Raw genomic sequence first — 16,270 nt, 5'->3', positions numbered from 1 at the left:
CCCACCCTCATCCTCAAAGTCTGTTAAGTAGGAAAAGATGGAATGTCTTGGAAGTTCAAGGAGACCTCCATCTGGAAGCACCCAGGTGAACAGGCAGCAGCAACAAAAAGGAAGTGGCAGGGTCAGGAGGCTCAAGGGTTCTCAGTGGGGCCTCATTGGACTGTGGTCTCTGGCAAGGACTTTACAGTGCTGTCCACTAGGTCAACGTGTATCTCCAAGAACACTTCCCAGATATACCCTGGGCCTGGGCCAATTCCACTTAGAGTCTTTAAAAACACACACCTTTAAATGTGATAAGGAGGTCAGTTAGTTAGCAGTATGAACTATTTACTGTCTTAAAAGGAAGAAAGAAAATAGGACTATTTGTGGCTAAAATTCCACCAGTTTTATGGCTCTCTTATTTCTCATCTTGTTGTGTCCTGAGATAGACTCACAGGTAAAGGGCAACTGAATTTGGCAAAAGAACAGATTTTTTTTAAAAAAGCAACTGAAAAGGGGCGGGAGCCTGTAAAGGGGGAGAAAGCACGAGAAAACAAATGTGAAAGGGGAACCCGCTCTGGCTAGCGTAATATGAAAGTTTCCTTTGAAGGAAATGAGCTGTCATATGATGCTTGTCTTCGAGCAGAGAAATGGGGAAGTACAAAAGCGGCATTGGAAGGTTTGGAGAAGATAGCTGAAGAAGAACTAGAGGCCCGTGAAGAAAGAGTCAGAGGAAAAGGCTCTGAAGGAAAAGGGAGAAGTTGAGAGAGGACCGAGAAACAGGGCCCACTGCTGAGGAAAAAAGAGGATTCGGAGGCAGGGTCTACATGGCCTCGCAGGGTGCCCGGGGGGAGCAGAAGCCCCTCCTAGGCCAGGAGGAGGCCCTAGACAGACCTGCCATATCCCCCTTTGAGGGCAGGAAGGCTGCCTGTGCAGCCGTGCTGCTTGTGGAGATTCTGGAGCGAGCTGCTTTCTTTGGCATCGTCTCTAACCTCGTTCTGTACCTCAACAGCAGCGACTTCAAATGGGGCGGATCCCAGGCTTCACGGGCAGCACTGCTCTTCCTGGGTGCCTCCTACCTGCTTTCGCCCATCGGAGGCTGGCTTGCTGATGCTTACCTGGGCCGCTACTGGACTATCGCATTCAGCTTCCTGCTCTACCTGCTGACGGCCTGCCTGCTGCCCACCGTGGCCTCGCAGGATGGCCGGCTCTGGCTATGCGGAGAGATGCCAGCTTACCTGGTGCAGCCCTCATGCCGAAAAGGTAGTGCAGAGTCGCACTGCAATCAGCAGTTGCCAAGTCAGTATTGTGCCCCGATCATGTACACGGGTCTGCTGCTCCTAGCCCTGGCCATCAGCTCTGTCAAGGCCAACCTCACTCCATTTGGTGCTGACCAGGTAAGAGATCATCTTCGCTAAGATCTATTCCTTTTTTTAAAGGTAAAGCTGGGTGACTTTGCATCACCTTGAATTAAATTAGAATGATTCGTGGGATCATTCTAACTTAACCTTCCATGGTGCTCTCCAGCTGTATTGGACTACAACTCCCATAATCCCCCAGGCAGCTTGACTGGCTGATTGGAGAAGGTTGTTCTAGCTCCAGTATACTTTGGTGCATTTCCTCCTGGCTCTTAATAGAAGCAGAATGTATTCTTTTAATTAAATTTAATCTTGTTTATTTGAGATATTTATACCCTGTTCTTTGGTACAAATTTTCATGCAAAACCTCACAATAATAAATTAAATCAGAAAACCCGCACTATTTCCACCAGTGAGGATTACTCACCGTCACCCCACAGCAGTGATACTGCGGGATTTGGTGGAACAGCAGCACCAACACGGTGCCGTGGGGGTAGGGTCAAGGTCATAAAACAATGAGAACTGGGGGGAGGCGGGGACAGAAAACCAGGAGGGCAAATGAAGTAGCAGTGGGAGGTCCATTTATTTTGCAATGTTTTATTGCAGGTCTTGTTGTAAATAAGATGAAGGCAATTTTGATTAATATTAGCTGCAAAAGTTCTAGGGTGCTTCTAGATTAAGCTTTTATTCTGTGTTCTCCCTGCCTCAAATATGGAATTTTACAGAGTGTCTTAATGTCATTATCTTCTATTTGTGCTCCTCCTGTATTTTCTCACCACTTCTGTCTTTTTCTTACCTGTTAAGGAGGAAAAGTCATAATAGGTGCACATGTCTTTTGATTGGTAGTGCTATGTACCCCCTATTTGGAAGCATCCCTATTTGCCTCCAAATGAAGACAGTGCACTAGTCTCCTAATAGCTTTGTCACATGACTTTTTCAAGTTTGATATGTGGCAATTTTGGAGGAGGAGGATGCGATATGTACAGTTAAGATGAAACGGTATTTTGTTTTTTAATGTTGCGTCATGATCCGTATCATTTGGAGATATATCTGCTATAATGAATCCAACAGTTTGATTTTCTCCCCTCGACTGAATGATGATCATTTTTATAAATTCTTTTAAAAGCATCTTTAAGGCTTCCATTAATAATGTGTTTTTATGCGCTGCTTTTTAAAGCATCTTTAAAGGCTTCTAATAAAGCAATAAGTGTTAGAAACTCACACAGATAAACCAGAATGGTTTCAAAAGTCTGTACCAAAATGATTAGCACTTCTAGCATGCTCAGTGTCTACCCAGAATTGTTTAAAACCAAAACTTGGCAAAAGCATCTGTAGCAATGTGACTTTAGATTAAAAAATGATGTTCTATTTCATTTTTAAGTGTGTTTTTCTAGGCTTACAGAAATAACCTCTGCTAAAGCTTCAGAAAGCAAGGTGTCCCTTGGCTGCTTTGCTTTCTTTGCTCTGTTGCTTTGCTATAAAATCCTTTTTTGAGTTCAATTCAGTTTATTTTTTAATCCCTTTTTTTAACTTGGAATGTTTGCAGTTGCAAAGACACTCAGTTTGGAAAAGAGGAGGGTGTTTCTTTGGTGAGCTCCTTAGGGAGAACAAGAAAGGGGTGCACCAATGGCAGAATACTAGGGTGGTGTCTTCTTTTCTTCCCAGTGATGGAGAGGTTCAGTGGTACTCCTGCAATACAGAGCATCATCAGACGAGTGTTTTATCGCACACTCGCTACTGCCCACTTATGGATGTTGGCCATCATCTTCTTCTCACGCACCTCCCACTCCTTCCACTCATTTTTCCGTTGCAAAACAGACCCCTTTTAATCCATCTTTTTTAAAAACAACAAAAACAACAACAGAATGTGCCGCCATTTCCTGTTATGTGCAGGCAAAGCGGCACGATAAAAACAGCCACTGAATGGGACATGTGGTAATTGCTGCTTCCTCTTTCTCTACCTGTGTAAAGAGACCATCGCTATTGTGGGACAGCAGCAGGAAGCCATGGCGATGGTAGGGAAATGCAAAAATCCACCCGTCTGATGATGCTCACAGAGTTCTCTGCCTTGCTCAGGACCTGTAGCCTTTGCAAATACTTCCACAAAGGCTAGGAACCCACATAAATGTTTACTAGTCCTATAACCTGGATGACATGAAAGTACAATTTATTATTTTATTTAAAATATGTTTATGCCATCTTGCAAGTCAAAGCCTCCTCAAGACAGTTTACAAGGTAAAAATTTAAGACAATAAAATGTAAAATGCAGTTAACTAACATGGCAGTGTAAAAACATTTAAGCAAAAGAAGAAGAGGAGGAGGAATGGGAATCTGCCTGGTTTCCTTCAGGCAATTCTTACAGGGTTTAGCACACCAGTGACTTGTTCACGAGAACATGGCCTCATTCCCGTCTTTTAATTGCAGGTGACAGATCGTGGCAGGGATGCTACCCGGCGTTTCTTCAACTGGTTCTACTGGAGTATCAATATTGGGGCTGTAATCTCCCTGCTGGTGATTGCCTTCATCCAGCAGAACGTGGGCTTCGTCATTGGCTATGCCATCCCTGCTGTTTGCCTGGCGCTTGCCCTCTTAGTCTTCCTCGTGGCTGCTCCCATCTTCGTCACCAAGCCTGCTTCTGGCAGCCAGGTCTCCTCCATGTTCCAGCTGGCCCTCCAGGGGGGCTGCTGCAGCCAAGCTCTTCAGAAGATGACCACCAAGATTAGGTAAAGCAGCAGAGGACATCTCTTTCTGCTGAGAAAGATGGCCTCATTGCCATCTGATGCTGTACTGTACTCCATGAAATCTTATCCCATAATAAGTGTGTTGGTCTTTAAGGGCAGAATCCTATACATATTTAGACAGGGGGGGGGGGAAGTCCTTCAACTCCCAGCATCCCTCCAGTCAGCCATACGGTCTGGGGCATGCTAGAAATGGTAGGATTTCTTTCTTGTCTGGACATGCGCAGGATTGCACCCTAAGGTGCCACCAGACTCTTTGTTGTTGTTGTTTTTCCTGCACATTTATATGCCACCCTTTTCTCTACAGAGCAGGGAATCCTCAGTCAGAAGCGGACGTTGCTGGCCTGCTTTCCGGTCCAAGGCACCAGCCTGTGAGGCCTTCACCTGAGGTTGTCTCCAACTTCCAAGTGCTGGTGAAGATCCTGCCAGTGCTCCTCACTCTCATCCCATACTGGATGGTCTACTTCCAGGTACAGAGCACAGACAGGGACAGCACTGACAGCGCTTTGAGGCTCTGACCAGTTTAGAGGGAACAGACAAACGTAGGAGAGTTTATAGCAGAAGTACCTACTTAATTTCCAGAGTGTTTCAAAGGGTATTTCAGCCTTAATTTTGTTAATTAGTAATAAGCATTTCGTTTATTGTCTATTTTAGGGATTTATATTCCACCTTTCGACAACAAAACAATCTAAGTCAGCTTATGCAAAACAACAACAACACACAAATAAAACACACACTTTTAAAAACTGAAGCAGCAAAAGCAAGACGGCAAAAACCAAAACTCCTGAAGATAAAGAAAATGCCTGGGAAAATAAAAATGTGTTTGCTTGGCAGTGAAATGACAGCAAATTAGGTATCAGGAAAGCCTGCCACAGTAGGGGTGCCACCACAAAAAAGGCCTGATTTCTGATTGCCATCCACTATATCTATGCTGGTGGGAGCGCCCAAAGAACGGCCTCTCATGATGATCTCAACGAATAGGTGGGCTCAGTTAGATGCACTCTTCTCTTTTGCATGCTTTTAGTACCATGCAGGAGGCTAACAAGACTTGGAACATAAATGCTTTTGCTATACAACACATTGGAGCATGAGGACAAGGAAAGGCAGCTTCCGTGTTGTGCGTGGCGTATAGTAGCACTGTACTGAGTGCCCACCTGCCCTGTCATAACCTCTTTGTTTCCTCGCAAAAGAGGTGGTCATTTTTCTTCCTCTTTCATTGGGATTTTGAGAATTTTGGAGAAATTTTTCAGGGCTCATCTACACCAAGCAGGATATTCCACTATTGAAGCAGTATATAAAAGGCAGGAGCCACACTACTGCTTTCTAGTGGTACTGAAGTGCACTGACAACTGTTGGGGCCCATGACACATCTACACCAAGCAGGATATAACACTATGAAAGTAGTATATGGTACGTGTCAGTGGGCCTCCAAAAGTTATTAGTGCACTTCAATAATATTGCCAGGATTCGATCATTTTTGTCTGTCTCTTCTGCCAAGACTCTTGTTCATGCATTGGTTATTTCTCAGTTGGACTACTGCAACCTTCTTCTCACTGGCCTTCCTTCTTCTCACATCAGTCCGTTGGTTTCTGTTCACCACTCTGCCGCTAAGATCATCTTCTTGGCTTGCCGCTCTGACCATGTTACTCCACTTCTGAAATCTCTTCATTGGCTTCCAATTCACTTCAGAATCCAATATAAGCTTCTCCTGTTGACCTACAAAGCTTTTCACTGTCTAGCTCCTTCCTATCTCTCCTCTCTCATCTCACACTATTGCCCCGCTCGTGCTCTTCACTCCTCTGATGCCATGTTTCTCGCCTGCCCAAGGGTCTCTACTTCCCTTGCTCGGCTTCGTCCATTTTCTTCTTCTGCCCCTTATGCCTGGAACACTCTTCCAGAACATTTGAGAATACAAGTTCAACCGCAGCTTTTAAAGCTCAGCTAAAAACTTTTCTCTTTCCTAAAGCTTTTAAAACTTGATTTTCTTCTGACTTTATACTGTTAGTTTTACCCTACCCAGTGCCTGTTTACCCTACCCTGGCCGGATCTACACTATTGCTTTAAAGCGCTTTATAACAGTTTTATAGCGCTTTAAAGCAGTTAAAGCGCTTTATAACTGTTATAAAGCGCTTTAAAGCAGTAGTGTAGATCCGGCCCCTGTGCCTGTTTGCATTCTCTTCCCCTCCTTATTGTTTTGTTGTGATTTTATTAGAATGTAAGCCTATGCGGCAGGGTCCCGCTATTTACTGTTTTACTCTGTACAGCACCATGTACATTGATGGTGCTATATAAATAAATAAATTAATTAATAATAATAATAATAATAATAATAATAATATAAAGCAGTGCTGTGGCTCCTGCCTTTTATATACCGCTTTCATAGTGCAATATCCTGCTTGGTGCAGATGATTCCTCAGAGTGCAGGGCTTCAGTGCTGGCCTTAAGGAGGTGGCTGAGGGGTTGTGTGTGCTCTTTATTTTGAGGTTTTTATCATGTTCTGGTCCTTGCAGCCTCTTGAGCTTTCTGAAAAGTCCTTCCCCCTGAGGGTTTAACCAGGACTTTCTCCCCTGGGCTTTCCAGTGCTGCTGTCTGGAGCAGGTTTTTTTTATTGGTTTTGTTGTTAAAAATCCTTTTAACAAGAAGGAAAAGAAGAAGAACAATCACTCTGCACTCAGCTTTCAGGCCCTCAGCAGGCAGCAGCACTGGAAAGCCCCAAGGAAGGAAGTCCTCGTTAAGTCCTCTGAGGCACGTTCCAGGAAGCTCAAGAAGCTGGAGAAGCTTCAAGGACAGAACAGGATAAAAATGGTAAAATAAAGAGTCCTCACCCACCGCCACCGTTACACCTCAGCCACCTCCTTGCCGAAAGGTAAGCAGTGGAGCCAAGAACCCCGAGCAATTTCTCCGAAATTCTCACCCTCCCCACAATTTTCGGGTGCAATTTCTTTTCACCCTTCCCCCCAACAAATGGTAGAAAATAAATAGTTTCAAAAATCTTGCACAGAGCTAGGGTATATGGTGAGGCAACCTAGGTTTGCCCCTCACCGACGTATGAAACTAAATGACTCCTACACCGAACAAGGGTGGCATAAGGCAAAGCCGGAGAGGGCTTCTGCAGCGTTCACATCTGTGTAGCAAGCTCTGTTCAGTCCTTAGCCGGAAGGCATATTCAATTAGGGCTGCAACCTGATGCGTAGTCATTTGCGATTAATCCCCGCTGAGTAAGACTTACAAGCAAACTTACTTAGATAGGATCAGTCTGCAAGGTTTCCAGTCTCTTGAGTTATTAGGGAAGAGAGGAGCGCGCGAGAGAAACAGGGGCCTGCCAGTTTCATTTTCATGTTCCCCTTGGTTCTTGTTTGCTGTTATTACACAGCCGTAAAGTTGACAAGTGGGTACAATAAACAGAAATGAAATGTGCATTAAAAAGCAAAGATACGAAGGTGGAGGTGTTTCTATTCCCATATTTTCTTCAAAAACAGGGTTATAAATCCTTGTTTGTAAGGCAAGTGTGGGTTGCCAGGAAAATTTAGAATCAATTATCTCAAAGTTATATTTGTGGGGGGAAGCAATACATGTAGAGATGATAATTGAATGGGTTATTCTAGACCTATCGTTAAAAATGGGCCAAGAGAAGGAGGGCTATTGAGATACCAGCTTATGGTTCCTCTGTACTGCACAGCACAGCTTCGTTTATTTACTCTGTGGTGCTGTAGCCCTAAATTAGCTGACGAGAGCAGCCTTCCTCCCCAAGCTACCATGTATTACGGAATGTATAATTGATTTAATCATCTGCCTTTTAACTGATTAACTAATTCCTGATTGAAATTAGGGTTAAGCCAAAATGGGGTCAGGGCCATGTTTTGCAGAAAACGTGGCCTCTGATGAGATGTGTGCGTGCGTGCAGGCAGCCAATTTGACCAATTTATAACACAGAAGGTGAGGGCCTTGTAGTGCACATGCTGTTTGGATGGAAATCACTGCTGTTGTAGCAGAGGCAGAAAGGGCAGAACATGCGCATACAGCCAGATCTGTACGGTTTATTTATTACATTTCTATACCACCCCATAGCCGAAGCTCTCTGGGCGGTTTACAACAGCTGACCTTCAGGGAGAGGAAACAGTAATTGCTTCTTTGGGGCATTTGATATGGTTGGGGATTGAAACAGCTCGGACCAGCCTTAGATGCATTTTCTATATCAGGCTTCAAGGAGAATTGATACCTCTGAGAGATGCTGAGCTTTACACACACACACACACACACACACACACACACACACACACACACACGAGGCTGATTTCATTGGCGCTGTAAATCCTCTCCGGGTTTCAGTCAGAAGCAGTCAGAACTCTAAAGGAGCTGTCCAAGGTGCAAACTCTAAGCAGCAATCCAAAATATGCCCAGCACCTTGGAGAGCTCCTTTAGAGTTCTGACTGCTTTGGACTGAAATCCGGAATGGATTTATCACCCCATTGACATTGGAGCCACCAGCCCCCACTGCACACACTAACTGCGAAACAGGGAGGCTGACTTGTTGGCGCCGCATTGGCGCCACTTCCCCACAAAACCCTGCACTTTTGCTTCTCCAGGGTTGTGCTGGGTAATCCCCAAACCAAGGAGCAAGTGCAAGGTTTACAGCTGCCCCTACTTGGCTTTCCCCATTACCCCCTGTGAAACACCAAACGCTCCTCTTCAAAGGGGAAACCTTTCTCCCCATGCTGGAGGCAGCCTGGGGTGCAGGGTGTTCCGGTAGCTATTGGGCTTGCTGGCCCTCCCCCTCCCATGGTCTCCAGTGACCAATAGGAGATCGCCTTCCGCCTGGGAATGCCCTGGAGTGGCTCCGAGCGACGTCAGCCCGGCAGAAGGGCTGGGCTGACCTTGCTGTGGCTGGAAAAGTTGGGTTAAGTCCCCAACCTTTCATCCATGCATCTTCCCCCCTTTGCCCTGGGGTGGCTTCAAATCTGCAGCTGCGTCATCTAACTGACGACGCGAAGATTCAGAGCCAGATGACATCACGACAGTCCCAGGTTCTGTATTACTTCATTTCTGGGACTAACATGACAACAGCAGCTGTCTGTATATGGTAAACGCTGCTGATGAGATCTAGACATCTGACCACCACAGAGCTTCAGACAGGGGCTGTAGCTCAGTAGCAGAGCATGTGTGTTGCATACAAAAGGTCCCAGGTTCAGTTTCTGGCATCACCAGGTAGGGCTATGAAAGAATCCTGCCTGAAACCATGGAGAGTTGCTAGATGGACCAGTCTGACTCAGTATGAGGCAGCTTCCTATGTTTTGTATGTTGTACCTTGTCATCAGTCTTGGACCAGTGATCTTTCCAGTGGAGCATATATTTCTTTAATGACATCCATCTTGTGTTGTTCTAGATGCAGTCCACCTACTACCTGCAGGGTCTGCACCTCTGCATCCCCAATTTCTTTGAGAACAATCGTTTGAATAGCAGTATTCTCTCAGCAGATGTCAGCAGTGGCTACATGGTAAGCTATGGGGCACCATGACTGTGGCTTTGTTAGGCCGCCAGAAGCCAGGGCTAAGAGTGTCCAGCTTAGACAGGGGGATTGTGTCAAGTTCCATGTGATGAGCTATGATGATGTCATTCTGCTACACAGTGACTGGAGTCGCATTGTGACAAATAATATGGCTCCTATCATACTGCTGAGGGGGGAAGATATGGGTTGCGGTCGACAGCGTGAATGTGGTGAGAAGCAACATTGCTCCCATAGGTAGGACAGCCTTAACTCGACTCCCTCCAAATGTATTGGACTACAATTCTCATCATCCCCACCAGTGACCATGGTGCTGTGGATGATGGGAACTGCAGTCCAATTTGAGGGTGTCAGATTTGGGGGATGTTGAGGTAGGAAATAGGGAGATGTTGTTTATGGAATGCAAAGAGCATTTTGACCTCCCAGAACAGAATTTTATCCTCCTTTCCAATAATGTGAGCACAATCCCTACTTTTGTAAGTGAAATAGCTCCTGACAAGTTGCACATGACTCTAGTTGTGATCACAAGCCTTGGTTACCACAGACAGAGCAGAAATTGTTTTACTTTCCTTCAGGCCACAAATGGGGCTGTGGTAAGGGAAGAACTGAAATTTGAGAAAACGGAGTATGTAGGCGCAGCAGAGTGAGGGATTCTGGGAAAATAACTCTGCCGATTGTGTTTAACTTCAGACTCCTTTCTTAAGGCAGCCCCCTTCTGTTTCAGGATGATAAAACACTTGCATTTATTCTCTCTCTCTCTCTCTCTCTCTCTCTCTCGTTTTTATTGTTTATAGCCAATGGCCATCACAATACAAACACAAAGCACACAAGTATAAAACAGAAAAAAACATTTGATACAATAAAGCAAGAATACAATAAAATGATCAGGGTTTAAAACATTCCTTCTGTTTAACCCCCTTAGGAGTTGACAGTGGTATGGTTTAGAAAGGCTGCTCTTATTTTTCTTGCAGCTAGCGCAAATTAAGCTATCCTATAACTGAGGAATTTGTCCACATCAGCCAACAGTCAGCCATCTAATTTTAAAATCGTCTGATTGGCCTAAGGTGGTCTGAAACGGGAGAATAAATTTAGCCCTGGGCGAATTATATAATGGACAGCATAAGATATAATGTACAAGATCTTTAATATGTCCTGCTTCGCATACGCAAAAGCGCTCTTTTACAGGTCTATTAGAAAATCTTCCAGCCAGATACTCAGTGGGCATTATTTGAAAGGGTCAGGCTTCTTGCCCATTTTGTAAACGACCCTAAATATGTGTGTGTGTGTGTGGGAGGTGTGTGTGCTAAAAGGTTGATCCTTTAATTGTGCTTCCTGTATGCAACCCACCCACCATAACGGGTGGGATGGAGTGTGACTACAGGTGGTCACTGTATGGATTGGCCATGGGATGTACAGATTTTGTTAAATCGTTCCATGCTTTGGGGGTTGTCAGGTTCCTTTTGTGCTATTCTCTGCTCATTGATGGAATGGGATTTTTAATTTCAACTCATTGCATGACTCCCCATAAAATAAGTGCTTTCACATGCATCAACTCCAAAGAACAGACCCCTAAGGTGGCCATGGGCAGGGACCCAGTAGTATTTTTGGTATCTTTCAATACATCTTGGTTTCTTCCTAGCTCCCAGATGCCTGGCTTCTTCTAGCTAATGTGGTGATTCTGCTGATCCTGGTCCCAGTGAAGGACCGTGTCATTGACCCATTTCTGGCAAAGAGGAAGCTGCTGCCTTCAGCACTAAAGAAGATGGCTCTGGGCATGTTCTTTGGACTTGCCTCAGTCCTTTCTGCAGGTGAGACATTCATTAGCTTGGACCCACCTCATTTCTTGAGTCAAAGCATTTGAGACCAAAGCTCAACAGGTAAAAGATCAGAGGTTTACTGGGCAAATAATACAACCAAAATGAGAAACAAGGCAGACCTGTAATTTCAGGGATAACGAGTGCTAATTCAATCCTTCCAGGGATTATTGTACATTTAGAAATATCAAGTGCAACAATCCTGCTAGGATTGTTCCAATTTGCAATGGAGTGCTAGGTTTTTAATTCCATTGAACAATAATAATTAAACTCTAGTTTCCTGCACATAAAAAGTAGAACCTCAGGGGGGAAGCAAGGCTAGGACCCGGTCTGTTGACATTATCCTTTTGTATGCAGGGAACTTCTGATATGGACTGCAGCCAGTCATGTCACTCATCCTTACACATGTGCAACCCCCTCACCCCATAGAATGACTGTACTATGTGTTTGTCCTGAAGGTGTAGATCTGTTCTGAGCCCTACAATCCTGGTGTCCATTGGGGAGGACTTAGAGTCGGCGAAGCACTTATCATGCTGTATGTTAAATAAGGGAAATCCCCACTGTAATCTCTGACTACAGATTGGAGATTACAATGGGGATTCCATTTCTACCTCTTCCTGGAACCTTCAGTAGCCAGGGGGTGGGGCTTCAGGGGGGGCAGGTCCTAACCTGAGTCCTTCCGGGTTGAATAGACTGGCCTAGTAGGCCAAATTGGCCCACGCGCTGAAGGGTCTCCGTCCTTACTTCAGCCAGTGTTGGTTTCCTGCCAGATCTTACGCCTGGCCATGATAAGCATGGGCTATACATTCCACCTGGTGGCTTCCCTGCATTTTTCTAGCACATTTTCCGCGCAGTTGAACATTACTATCACTGCATGCCCACTAGTGAGATGGCTTTTTTTAATTATTGTACACTGATGCCAATTGGCAATGCCTGCAAAACTAGGAGGTGTTGCTGTCTTGAACATCTGGGAAACTCCTCCAGATCTTTAACTTGATGTGGACATTTAATATACTGTCCTGACTGAGAGCAATGGTGTACTGCTCACTGTTTGTCTTATCTAAGCCCAGCCTGGTCATGACATGCCTAGCATGGCCTGAGAAATCAGGACTACCAGTTTTACCCTAGCAATGAAAGGCAGCCTTGAAGGTCTGTTAGAAACTCCTCCTTAGAACTTAAATGGAACATTGGCTCCCCGTACCTCAGCTGTTAAGAACTGTAACCATTTACATTACACCTTTTGCAGCATCATAAGAACTCATCAAAACAGTACCGAGAGAGAGGTCATTGGAACATTAACTGGAAAGCACAAAAGTGTACTGAAGTCCTTCATATGTCTATCTTATAAACTGTCAGCAGGTGGAGCTATTGTTGTATAGGCAGTACTCTTGTTAACAGAAAAAACATCTCTGCTAGGGGTCCCGAAACTGACGAAGATATAACCAGGTATGCTCTATGATGGAATGTGCCTCATCTGTGAGGGGTCTCCTCTATAATGCCTCCCTGTGGTTCTAAGTGCTGCTTCTGCTCATTAGGTTTTCTGGAGACCAAGCGGCTGCAATATGTGAACAACAATGAGACCATCTCACAGCAAATTGGGAAGGATAATTACATTGCAGCCAAACTCTCCATTTTTTGGCAGATCCCTCAATATCTGCTTATTGGCATCAGTGAAATCTTTGCCAGCATTCCAGGTAAGCAGCAGAAGAGATGGTTGTTGCATTTTCAAACAAACATTAGGAACAACACAGGGGGGTGGGCAGGGACTGCTAAGAGGGTGGTACTGGCTTATTTCCTTGGCTTGCTAGCTGACATTAAAGGAGCAATCCTATGCATGTTTAGACACCATGACTGGCTGGGGAATCGTGGGAGATGTAGGGATTTTTTCTGTCTAAATATGCATAGGATCATGTCCTAAGCCAGAGTTCCCTGAATCGGATGCAACAAGAAACTGTGGGTTAATTGAAGCTTTGCACCAAAGTTGCTTGTGGGATGGAAGGAGGAGAGGGGAGGGAGGAATACATGTCCATGTTGCTCATCCACAGCTTCCAACGCCACGGTATATGGAGTCTGGAACTATCCTTCAAACACACAGCTAATACCATGCTCTGTTGGCTAATCAACTTCTGAATTCTTTCCCAGGGCTGGAGTTTGCCTACTCTGAATCTCCCAAATCCATGCAAGGAGCCATCATGGGCCTCTTCTTTTTCATTTCCGGACTGGGGTCACTTTTAGGATCTGGCTTCCTGACTTTGCTCTCATTACCAGCTGCTGGTTGGATGCACTGCCCAGAGGATTATGGTGAGTAATACAGCAAGAGACATAGGCCGTCCTTGAGCCACAGGAAAGGTCCTCAGCTGAGGACAAGCAGGGGGTAAACATGGAAGAATCCAGAGAGTTCAAAATGCTCTCAGTAGGCCTCTCGAAGGGCTTGGGCCCCTGCAGGTATCTGACCCCAGCAACAAGGCGATGTCTAGTTATAATGGCAAAGTTGGCAAGAAAGGACCCAGAGTCTGAGAAACTATAAAGAATGTGTGTTGTCAGGAGACCGCTGTACATAGAGGAGTCAGAAGAAGAATTGCCAAGAGCAACGAATGCTGCAGATAGTGGTAAGAGGCATGCGTCTCCCTATGGAAGGCCTGTTGTGTGTACACTAATACTAATGGCCCTCCCTTTCCCATCCCCAGGGAACATTAACAAATGTCAGATGGATTATTATTTCTTCTTGCTGGCTGGGATTCAGACAGTGACCTGCGTCCTCTTCATCTGGATCTCCATCCGCTATGAGCGCCAGCAGCAGGCCTCCTGCCTCCGCTGCGCAGGCCGTGAGGGCGACTGACGTGCGCCGTGTCTTTCAGGACTGTGAGGAGGTGCTTGTGCTCATCAGATCTCAGCACGCTGACAAACACCACCATCGCCACCGTATATAGTGCACTGATAGGATCTTGTGAAGGCCAACGGTCCATAAAAGGATTAGAGAAATCAATCGGCGATAGAACCATTAGTGGCAGCCAGCCAAGATACTCAAAGGCTACAGCCACATACTCAAGGTATCATTAACGTCTTATCTCCAGTGTGAATAATAGAGTATTTGGAAGCTGGGAGCCAGAATTACCCTGGGATAACAAGCTGTTGTCTAAATGAGGTGGACCATTCCCTAACGCAGCAAGCTGCTTTTGTCCATGTTAGTACTTGGAGTTCCCGCTGCAGACATCCTTCTGGTGGGCAGAATTAAATCTCAGAAAAGAGGGCAGTCCTGTGCATGCCTACACACACACACACACACACACACACAAACACACACACCAGTGTCAGCCCATCCTTTCCTTAAGTCACTATACAGACTTCTTGAAAATAGTCTCCTAAGCCAAGGTCAGGATGGTGCAGGAAATGGCGATACGGTCTTAGGGAGGGGATAAAACATTGTATCTACAGCAAACCTTTTCATAGTGATTGGCTGGGAAGTTCTGTGTTCTTCTCTTCTGTGAACTGACATAATTAAAGATGCATGTTATTAGTTGCCGAGAGCCCATTTTGCCCTTGAGAAGACGTTTAGTCAAATCCTAAATTATGAATGTTTGGTGGGCCTGTAGATTGTTGGTTTACTTAAGGAGGGACAGGAGAAAAGGAAGGTGTTCGACTCCAACGAAGCGGACAAGGTTCAAGAGTGCAGCGGAGGACAGGACTCCTCCACTTTAAATTGCTGTGGAGAAGAGGAACATTCCAGAAGGTACAGCCTGTCATAGATGGATGAGGCAAGCAGCACTTACTGAATCTTCTTCTTCTATACAACAGTTAAAAGTACAGGGACACATTGGTGGGTAGTGAGGTAGGAAGCTTCCCCTGCCAGGTGAAAACCAAACGGGAGGGGTTCCTGACGCCATTGCTGGTAAGCCTTGTGAGGCAGCGGCAGAAGCACTGTTGCCGTGGAGGTCTCAGGTTTAATCCCTGGCATTTCCAGGTTAGGGCTAGGAAAGCATGCTGCCTGAATCCCGGGACAGCCCCCGCCAGTCAGTGTCGACAATACTGGGCAAGATGGACCAAAGTTCTCACTTGATATAAGGACGTTTCCTATACCACAGGGCCTGCTAGGTTAGCACCATACAGGTACATGGCTATTGATTGGCCTACAGCAGCAGTAGCAGCAGCAGCAGCAGCACAGTGAGCATATTGGGGCCCACACTTGCACTGAGCACTGCTGGCTAGTCAGAAGTTGCACGCCTGCACAGTGCTGACGTGGTTTTAGTTTCAAAGCGAGAGTCACCGGAACCAGGCCAACGGCTACCCAGAGAACCTCTTGAGCTGCAGCGGTGATGTTCAACTCACCCCTAGTTTAGGATTTCTTGCAGACGTTATAAATGAGGAAGACAGTGTGGTCTAGTGGTTAGTGTTGGACTGGGGCTTGGGAAATCTGGGTTCTAGTCCTCACTCGGCCATGGAAGCTCACTGGGTGGCTTTGGGCCAGTCAATGGCTCTCACCCTAACTTACCTCACAAGGATGTTGTGAGGATAAAATGGAGAGGAGGAATTGGGTCGTGTAAACTGCCTTGGGTTCACTGAAAGAAGAAAGATGGGATATAAACATAATGAAAGAAATAAACAGATCAGGAGAGGGGAAGAATTGCCAACTGCCTGGCCTTATTCTCACTAGCAGGGAGCATCACACATGGCTAGACAGGCCTGCCTACCGCTAAGAAATCGCAAATGAACCATAAAGCATAAAACACAGAAACTTGTCATTTTTAGTTATTATTTATTTTATTTTTTAACAATGTAAGAATTAAAAATCTTCCATAAATAAAGGACTTGCCTGGCAGCCTCCCAATACTACAGGTATAAAATATGAGCGATTGTACAAAACTTTTAAGGACACCAGGC

At 45.5% G+C, this 16,270-nt stretch overlaps 1 protein-coding gene across 1 annotated transcript; it reads left to right on the top strand.

Moving 5' to 3' along the window:
- Positions 1 to 637: 637 nt before the first annotated feature.
- SLC15A3 (solute carrier family 15 member 3) lies at positions 638 to 14,801 on the top strand. Its single transcript, XM_063118726.1, has 8 exons — positions 638 to 1,376; positions 3,762 to 4,060; positions 4,383 to 4,545; positions 9,459 to 9,569; positions 11,218 to 11,386; positions 12,928 to 13,086; positions 13,535 to 13,693; positions 14,080 to 14,801. The coding sequence occupies exons 1-8, from the start codon at positions 807 to 809 to the stop codon at positions 14,229 to 14,231; spliced, it is 1,782 nt and encodes a 593-aa protein (XP_062974796.1). The 5' UTR covers positions 638 to 806; the 3' UTR covers positions 14,232 to 14,801.
- The last annotated feature ends 1,469 nt before the right edge of the window (positions 14,802 to 16,270 follow it).

This window comes from Elgaria multicarinata, chromosome 2 (genome assembly GCF_023053635.1).
Source record: "Elgaria multicarinata webbii isolate HBS135686 ecotype San Diego chromosome 2, rElgMul1.1.pri, whole genome shotgun sequence".
Taxonomy (NCBI): domain Eukaryota; kingdom Metazoa; phylum Chordata; class Lepidosauria; order Squamata; family Anguidae; genus Elgaria; species Elgaria multicarinata.
The sequence above is the reverse complement of the archived record's forward strand: the minus strand, read 5'-3'. Positions and strand labels throughout refer to the sequence as shown.